Source organism: Epinephelus moara, chromosome 24 (genome assembly GCF_006386435.1).
Source record: "Epinephelus moara isolate mb chromosome 24, YSFRI_EMoa_1.0, whole genome shotgun sequence".
Classification (NCBI taxonomy): domain Eukaryota; kingdom Metazoa; phylum Chordata; class Actinopteri; order Perciformes; family Serranidae; genus Epinephelus; species Epinephelus moara.
This window is the reverse complement of record NC_065529.1, coordinates 3,678,179-3,688,176: the sequence shown is the minus strand read 5'-3', so window position 1 is coordinate 3,688,176 and position 9,998 is coordinate 3,678,179. Positions and strand designations below refer to the sequence as shown.

The 9,998-nt window shown below is 41.0% G+C and overlaps 1 protein-coding gene across 1 annotated transcript; it reads right to left on the bottom strand.

Annotated features, from left to right (window-relative positions):
- Window positions 1-3,307: 3,307 nt before the first annotated feature.
- On the bottom strand, window positions 3,308-7,117 carry LOC126385454 (uncharacterized). Its single transcript, XM_050037178.1, has 3 exons — window positions 6,953-7,117; window positions 5,203-5,225; window positions 3,308-4,238 (listed from the first exon to the last, which is right to left on the bottom strand). Exons 1-3 carry the CDS (start codon window positions 7,115-7,117, stop codon window positions 3,308-3,310), a joined length of 1,119 nt encoding a protein of 372 aa, XP_049893135.1.
- Between the last annotated feature and the right edge of the window lie 2,881 nt (window positions 7,118-9,998).

The window sequence follows — 9,998 nt, the reverse complement described above, 5'->3', positions numbered from 1 at the left end:
ACAGCAGGCCAGGCAGCGGAGTTATTTCCATGGCTTCTGCCTGATCCAAACACGAGGAGGCACAACCACACCAGGAGGGCTTCCAGGCTACACTCTGACAGTGGCAGGCAGTTAGTTAGTTATTTTTCTGCTTCTTAACAGTGAGATGAATAAGTCAGAGTTTACAATGAACCCTGGTACAAATCCTAGTTGTCTCATGTTAGTTATTTGTGGTGTCAAAGTTTTTGAGAGCATAAATAGATAGATGTTGAGCTTTTCAAATGATGGTCAGTGAGTGTGTGCTCATACATCACCCCTTAAAGCCACAGTGTGTAGGAATTTTTCCCATCCAATGTTGAAATCATATATTGCATTCAAACGGATAGCGCACTTTAGCGCCTCGCTGTTTCAAACGTCACTGTGAGTGATGGATCCCATATGAACACACTATTATCTGACAAAGTTATAACAGTTTTCTGGATATTCTGCTTTTCTCTGCCCTCTTCTCGCTGGTTTGAAGTGGGAAGGCTGAATTGGGAAAAGGTATGTCACATACTTCCGTGTATCAGGATGTATCACACATCTGCTCTGAGCTGGACTATAAGTAGCCTCGCCCTGTTTGGTACTGTCTCGTCCACTCTGTGATCAATCAGCTTTTACCTTCAAAACAATACCATGTGGTGTGTTGCTAACTCCACCAAGCCTGCTGGACCTATTTTGGGAAGTGGGCGGTCTTTTACTAAAGAACTGCATATGATTGGTTAGAAAGTGTTTCTGTAATGAGATTAGCATTTAATTTACCTGCTTCCTTTACAATATATCAAAGTTGATTAATTTGTCATCATTTGAATGTTTTTTGTTTTGTTAAGTATTTCTATCACTGAGTCCTATTATGAAGTAGTTTTACATTGTAGTATTTGTAATTGTACTTACTGGATACTAAGTTCTTCCATCACTGCATATGAGACTCACACTTGGATGCCTACACACACTACACTGCAGTACATAAGGTGTTGACAGTTACTACACAAAATAATGTAAGCAAAGGGAGGCTATTTTAGTTTGCTCCAAATTTCATGTCTTACATTCACAGTCCCTCCTCCTTTTCTTCTGTCTGCAATGTTTCCATTTGGGAAAGTAGCGAGGCCCAAGATTATAGTCATCAAAGGCTGGGCATTATCTTTCTGTTTTAAAAGAGAAAGGGGGGGGGGGGGCAGCAAAGAGGAGGAGGAGGAGGAGAAGAAGGAGAGGTGGCTAATAATTGCAGCTGGCTAGTTTTTAATTGTGCCCGGAGTCCCTGGTGTTTGCAGGGGCCAATAGAGGGACTAAGGCCATGTTGTGTTGATCAGCATGCTATTTTCTGTTCCACACAATATCACACATAACCATAAAGGCTCATTGATTCTGACCCACACTCACACACACACACACACACACACACACACAGAGCATTTTTTAACAGCAGCCAAGCTGTCAACAATCACAACAACAGTGACCATTATGTGCAGCCGTACCGCTGCCCCCCTGCGTGGCTCATTCCCACAGAGTAAGTGTGTGTGTGTGTGTGTGTGTGTGTGTGTGTGTGTGTGTGTATGTGTGAGCATACAGGATGTTTAGGAGCGTCTGTGTTCTTTGAATCTTCAGAACATGCTGTCCAAAGGAGCCTCTGCCAAGTGAAAGTCAGTGGCCAGCGGTGATTTGCTGGCCAAACACTGACTGCTGAGCATTCAATAATTTAAAAAAAAAAAAAATCCACTTTGATTTAGCTAATTTGCATAAAGAAGGAGAAACTGTCCCTCACTGAATTTTAAATTTGGGTCCGTCTTTAAGCTATCGCCCCGGTTCGCGTGTGTGAAGTTGACCAAGGTTGTTTGTGTTCAAAGGGAGCATACTGCAATCAACCTGGTGGAGAAAATCCTCACCATCTTTAATCAGGAGGAGAGAAGTGTGTCAAGGCAAAACTATCCTCTTGTCTGTCTAAATGTACTTTTTTTTCTCACCCATCCTTTGTTTGATGCTCATGGAAAGACACAACGAACAGAGTGAGTGTGTGTGTAAGAGCGGGGAAAGGGAAAGAAGAGTGCGTGCGAGCATGCGAGGGAGAGATTCATTATTCGGATAATGAGTCCATCTGGGACAATGTGAGACAGTTCACTTCCCCTGTGGTCATCTCCAGCATTCAGGGAGAGGACACTTTTCCAGCTCGGAGCCAGAGGACGTCGAGCAGCGGCGCAGCCTCGTTAGCATGCCTGCCAACGTCCGCCGCCACCATGCAGAGTTCCATTCAAGAGCACTGTCAGGTATGCCTCTTCAGGAGTTTCTCTTTATCTACAGGTTGTGTAGTTTTTGTCCTCTGGTTAAGGCATGCTCAGTACATTCAGAGGGTTTTATTGTCAGTGTGGCCCCAGCGAAAACAGGAAGTGACAAATCCTGCTTTTCACTGAAAGCCATATATCTTTAAAAAATGGCAGCTTGACAAAAAGTTGTTTATTGTAGAGAATGTAAACAGGCCACATTACCCAGTTATTATAATCAGTACACATGGACATATTTTTGTGGGTTCTGCCGATCCGATGGGTTTAAATTTTAATTAAACTTGGATACTGTATACCAGTGTCGCCCAGTTGGGCAAATTTCTATTTAACTGTGTGGGTAAAAATGATTTTGAGCAGGGTGTGACCATTTGGGCTACATTTTGTACCATGTGTGTGGTAAATTGACCACTCCTTTCCTCTGAGTCTGACAGGACACCAGTCAGGGGCGGTAGTTAGGATGGGGTCCAGTGCACGTTATTATAATGGGCCCTAGTGCAAGATTTTGCATCTGAACTGGCTACAACTTGACATTGGACAACATCAATATACATATTACCCAGCAATTATCAGCATAAATCTGTATATTACAAAAACACCTAATAAAATAATAAAGTATTCATTCAATTAAATATTTTTTTATCCAGTAGTTATTTGTGGTTTTAAAGTTTAGTTTAAAGTTTATATCAGTTTTAATTTCAATTTCAATTCAATTCAATTTTATTTATAAAGCTCGATATCATACATCAGAATTTGCCTCAGAGGCCTTTACAGCATACAACATCCCTCTGTCCCTTGGACCCTCACAGCAGATAAGGAAAAACTCCCCCCTGGATTACTGTAAATGTCTTATGTTGATCTGTTCTGTACTACATCTATTACACGTCTGTCCATCCTGGAAGAGGAATCCCTCTTAAGTTGCTCTTCCTGAGGTTTCTATCATTTCTTTTTCCCCAGGCAGAGTAGGCCTATGTCAGCCTAACTAGGGGCTGGTCCAAAACAAGCCTGAGCCAGCCCTAACTATAAGCTTTATCAAAAAGGAAAGTCTTAAGTCTAGACTTAAATGTTGAGATGGTGTCTGCCTCCCGGACAGAAACAGGAAGATGGTTCCACAGAAGGGGAGCCTGAAAGCTGAAGGCTCTGACTCCTGATCTACTTTTGGAGACTTTAGGGACCACGAGTAACCCTGCATTCTCAAAGCGCAATGTTCTGGTGGGATAATATGGCACTATGAGCTCTCTAAGATATGATGGAGCTTGACCATTTAGAGCCTTGTAAGTGAGGAGAAGGATTTTAAATTCAATTCTGGATTTTACAGGGAGCCAGTGCACAGGAGCTAAAACAGGAGAAATATGATCTCTTTTTTTAGTTCTTGCCAGTACACGTGCCGCCACATTCTGGATCAGTTGGAGAGTTTTCAAAGACTTATTGGAGCTACCTGATAAAAGGGAATTGCAGTAACCCAGCCTAGAGGTAACAAAAGTGTGGACCAATTTTTCTACATCTTTTGGGGACAGGATAGGCCTAATTTTTGTAATATTAAGCAGATGAAAGAATGCAGTCTGTGAAGTTTGTTTTATGTGGGAGTTAAAAGACAAATCTTGGTCAAATATTACTCTGAGGTCTCTTGCGTTAGTGCTGGAGGCCAGAGCAATGCCATCCAGAGAAACTATATCTTCAGATAGCGAGTTTCTGAGGTGTTTGGGGCCAAGAACAATAACTTCTGCTTTGTCTGAATTTAACATAAGGAAATTGGAGCTCACCAAGGTTTTTATATCTTTAAGGCATTTTTGAAGTTTAGTTAATTGATCCGTTTCGTCTGACTTTATCGATAGATGTAATTGTGTATAATGGAAATTTACAGAGTGATTTCTAATGATGTTACCTAAGTGAAGCATATATAAAGTGAATAGAATTGGTCCGAGGACAGAACCTTGTGTAAAATGTCTAAAAGTGAAACAGAAGAGATGAGCCGAGAGATGAGATCGAGATTGATGAACGGGAGAAACAGGCGTGTCTGGAGGAAGGGGTTGAGGAGCAGACCATCACTGCATCAGATCTGATTCAACAAGACACCGACATCAATGAGCCTGTTGGCAATTTGAAGAAGCTCTTGGATCCTATTATGACATCTGCTTGCAGGACGTCTTTAAGGCATGTTTGAAATTTAGTTCATTGATCCATTTCCTCTGGCTTTATCAATATGTAACCCCTGGATTATTTTGTTGTTCACTAAACCCAAGGCTATTTTCTTGTTTTATTTGTGTAGCCATATAATGGGTAAAATGTGTTTAAATGCCAGTAATGCCATTTAGTATTGACTGTGAATGCACAGCAAGAAATTTGTTTGCAAGGCACAGTGTGTTCCAATGTGTGTTTACTGAATGCTAAGGAGGACTCTTGCCTTGCCTCTGCAGGATCCAACAGGCTAACAAGTGTCCTCAGGTGTGTGTCATTAACACTCAGCAGACTGAGGGGGTTTCAGTTACTGTGATAATTTTGACACTCTCTAATGCTGTTGTACATTTTTAAATAAATGTTTCAGTATTGTCAGAATCACGTGACATTTAGGGAGAATAATTTTCTAGATCATATTTAAGAGTAAGTGGAGTAAGGAAGTAAAGACAACAGCTAAAAAAGTTCTAAATTATCATCAACAGTATACAGACTCACACACAGAATCACGCTGTCATTTCAAAGTGATCCATATTTTCTGTGTGTATGACCACACACTCTGCTACAATAACATGAGCAGACCTGATCTGATGAGCTGCGCTGCTCTTAAACAGCTGTCCGCGCCGATTGTACATGATACCGCCGGGTAATCCTCTGAAATATGTTCACCTCAAAACAAATGAGTGATTCTTTGACCTGCAGGATATTCTAATGTGTCTACTGCGGCCGTTCTCACCGCGATTCCCCCGAAAAATACACCTATTGAAGCTGACAGAATGAGAGCAATTATCATGTGAATAATGGGGGAAGGAGGGGAGGGGAGGGGACACTTAGCGCTCCATCTCTGCTCTGAATGATTCATTTAAAAACTTTTATGTTTTATCTAAATCACATTATTTAAAAAAAATCTCATTATGTGGCACTGGACGCATTGGAAAGTGTAAATTATTTAAAAGAGACCTGGTGTTTAAAAGTGGCATGTTGAGAGCGGGTGGAATTAGTGATTTGGGTGGTGTATTATGTTTGAAAAGAGGCCTGAGGTTATTGAAGTTCACTCTGTTGGTGTTTACATTGTAAGATCTGTTTGAAATTTTTACCAGAATGTTCATGGATGTGGGAGTAGGGAGACAGCCAGAGGGATAGGGGGTGCTAGAGAAGGTTACAGTGTGGTCACTGTATGTACCCCTGTACAGTATGTGTTACTGTGCGTGCCCTGCAGTCAGGGAGTCTTGCAGGATTGCACAGTTAGGTTCATGTTAACTGCTAAAAGTCGTGATCCTTCCCAGTTGGGATGGAGAACATCCTTCTTAAAAAGCCGGGGCTTGTTTAAAAAGCTTGCACTCCACCCCCATGTTGTAGCAAACATGCCTAAAATGACATACACAAATTAAAATGACTGTAGCCTCTGAACCGCTCTGACTACATGCATGCATGAGGTCTTGCCAGAAAGAAAACTCCCTTAAGTTTCTTGTGAAAGTGTCAGAAACACTCTAGGTGATACAGAGACAGAGTAATGGGCCACTGAAGTCAGTAAAAAATTGAAGATTTTGCCTAAAATAAAATAAAAAATGTGTTTCAGGATGAATAACTGTCTGTGGCTTCATCTGAGCAGGTTAATGACACTATGGGGCTGTAGGCACACTATGAATGAACATTTGTTTCAAATTTGAAGAAGATTGCTCAAAGTATGACCATTCTAGTGTTCTTTTCATGAAAAGATCCAGGCGGAGCTCCAAATGACAGTGGTCACTTGGCTTCAAAACAGTACTATCAGTGATCAAACAACACTCAGCCAGCTTCAAATGTTGTACCTTATTGAAATCAGGTGTGATTATGATAGCTGATGTTGTTTACACCATAAAACATCACCAAATAAAGCCATATGAAACGTGAAAATTATGATCCCACTTTCTAGGCGGTATATCTCAGCCAAAAATAGTGGTAGGAGTGAGACTTTTACCTTTTATAAAAGTCCCCGCTAACACGTCTGCATAAGATCGCGAGTAATCCTTTAATTTTTCCCGTCAAAAAATGGCATGACATGACTTGTCACCACTCATCGCGATTTTGGACTTTGTGTGTTTAGGCTGCTGCGGTGTGAAATACATAATAAATAAAAGAAAAACAATGTTATTTTTGAAAAGCCGAGAGCTTCCTGAATCCGGCAGTACCAAACATCACATGGTTTGGCGACGTAGTGGGCCTGTGAGATACCATTTAACAGAGGAGGGGGGGGGGGCGAGGACGTTGGCATCCTAGCGGAGTTAGAGAGGTTGTAGCCTATGCCTACAACATAGTAGGCCTATTCATAATTTTGCATTTTTCCAACAAACAACTGAAGCAGAACAGAAGTAAAGGACAAGCAGTGAAAACATGAGCTAACATAACATACACAACAGAGCAGGAAACACGGTTCTATAGATATGTTATTTGTTGTTTTGAGTGTGATTTTTGTGAGTTTGTGCGGCTTATTTTATTTTGCTTACCTCATTCTCAAAATTAGTGTCAGTCTCTCGATATTTGATGAACTGGGACAGCCATCCGAGTTCCTTCAGGATCGGTGGCACCAGTTGGCTTCCACCAGGGTCACGGGTCTTTCCATGTGCTCTCTTTTTGGCCTTTACAAAACGGTCCTGCAGGTTCTTCCACATTTTACGACAGAAATTTGGATCCTTGCCCAGTGCATCCGCTATCTCTCTCCACAAGTTTTGGGCCATTTGATGGTCTTTATAATCTCGTAGGGATGAGTTACACAAATGCTGGTATGAGCGTACCAGCTTAGCTATTCTTCCCTCAAATTAATCCATTTTTAACTGAGCGACACTAGCGCGGCTTGTGAAAAGTTTCAAAATCCTGGAGGGGCGCAACCTTGCGAAGCGCCAGCGCGCGCCGCTATCGGCAGGTGCGCGATTACGTCATTTGTGGCGCGTGAACCTCGCGCACTCACAACTGCGTCGAGTATAAACTAGGCTTTACACTGGGACCTGTAAATTTTGGCTTGTAATTTAAGCTTTTCATCGACCTTCTCAACAATAAAATGATTAATATATCCCTCCAATGCTTAGTTTAGGCCCTTTTGGTTTCTTCTCAATGACATCTGATCGTTATGTCTGCAAAAATCATCAGTTGCCTCCTGCGAAATGCCGTGTATTGTGACACTTGCCATAGCGCCTGTCACTGAATGTTGATATTTTTTCCGAGTGAGTGGAGGGGGGTGTGGCTTAGCCATAGGTCAGTTGCAAATCGCCTGAAAAGCAGAGCATAGATTTTTTATTTTTTTTAAATAGATTTTTTTTTTGCCGTTTTTGCCTTTAATTGATAGGCCAGCTAAGCCTGAAGGGGGGAGAGAAAGAGGGAATGACATGCAGCAAAGGGCCACAGGCTGGCGTCGAACCCAGGCCCCTGCGGCAACAGCCTTATACATGGGGCTCCTGCTCTATCCACTAATCCAACGACGCCCGGCATTATTAAAACAATTGGAGACTGAGAACAAACAAACAAACAAATTCCAGAGAGTGCGCTTGGGGTGCAGACTTCAGCAGACTTCACTGATTAAATAACCCATATTTCATTGCCACACGGATGTGATGTTGTGGGTTTTACAACTGCCGAAATGAATGTGTAAAATAGTTATTGATAGTTAGGCCTATTAAATGCTACTTGAATTGTGTAGGCCAGAAATAATATTCAACCACATCATGATACAGAGATATGTTGAAGTCTAGGCTGTAGAGGGACTGAAAATGCATTTTATCACCAGGCTGCAATATCAGGCAGTGAAACAAAAGAAGGTTTCTAATGTAAGTAATATGCAATTTATAGGGCCTCATTCATGAAAAGTTAGTAAATCTGTGTGTAGATTTGCACATAAAAGCCTACGCTACTAAAAACCTACTCCGGATTCAGGAACGCTGCAGGAAACTCAAATTTGATCGTAAACACATGTGTATGATCATGAATGACAATCCATCGTAAAGTGACAGCGCGCTCCTGGTAATCAGCAATTAGCATAAATCCCTGCCCATGAATATCCAATGACCACCATATAAGGAGGTGTAGGTGCATCCTGTCAACCTGTCAGTCATGGCGCAAAGAAAGAAAGAAAGAAAGAAAGAAAAGAAAGAAAAGAAAGAAAGAAAGAAAGAAAAAATATATTTTCCAAAGCGGAGATTGAAATAATTTTGGGTGAAGTGGATTTAAGAAAAAACATTTTATTTTCTTCAGTTAGTAGTGGTGCGACAGGGACAGGCAAAGCGAAGGCCTGGAGGAAGGTAACAGATGCTGTTAATGTTGTCTCCGTGGTACAAAGAACCAGAGGTGTCAGAGGTGAAGCGTAAATGGTTTGATATGAAACTGGAGGCAAAGAAGCACACACAAAAAAATACAGCGGTCACCAAACAAATAGAAGATTCATTTGTGGGGTTTTGAATGAAGTGGGAACGGGAAACCAGAGATGTTTTGTGCGTAATGGATAAACTCTAAATCAGTGATGGCTGTCGGAATGTAGAGCTATTTAACATTTATTTTAACAAATGGGATATTGTATAGCCTACAGCAGTTTTGTATGCATCGTCTTCAAATTAGCCTATTTGAATCTTAATAGCCTAAAGCTCTGTTTAATATAATGAAATTAAATATTTTTCCAATCAGATTTATTCATTCAAATGATCAAAAAGCCACAAAAAAAAAACAAAAAACAAAAACGTGTTGTCTCAAATAATTCTTTCAGCTGGCACGTGCTCCTTTGTGGCTCCACCACCTGCTGCTCCTGCTGCCCCTGCTGAACCCAGGCACCGAGGCTGAAGAGGCTGTGATCCGGCTGTCGTTACGGATATTTTTATTATCATCATTTAACATGTAGAAAGAACGTGTAATCTATTGAATCGATTTACATAGATAATTCACAATTATGAACCTAATCTGGATCTTAAACCTGCTAATTGGCAACTAATTTAACTAAATGTGTTATACTTTTAATATTTTGTCATGTTTAGATTACGTGTTTCAAAGGCATCTGTGTATTGTGTACATAACAGAGCGCAATTAGAATTAAAATTGTAATTTCCAATAGTGACAAGCAATATTTATGTGCTTTACTAAATTTACACAAGCACTACGAGTGGTCAGGAGCAGGAGTAGATTTTGTTAGTAGCTACGAAAAGATCGGAGCTACTAAAATATTTATGAATGTGGACATGCACGTAAATTTCTGTCTGTGAACAGTTTACACACAAATTCCTTCTGCTCACGTGTCATGAATGAGACCCACAGAGTTTTAGTCCTGTCCTGTACAGAAATACGTGAAATGACCACGACCTCTTAACACTGCATTCCGTGGTGGCAGCACGTAATGGGTTGAGATTACGTGCTGGTACCACGGAAACAATGCCAATGTAAAGTCAGTTAGGATCCATTGTTGTGGTGTACACACGAATTCCCTGATTCAACAACATCACATCAACCTCGTTTTCCTCAATGATATCTTTTTTTTTTTTTTTCTTTAGATATTTTTGGGGGCATTTTTTAGCCTTT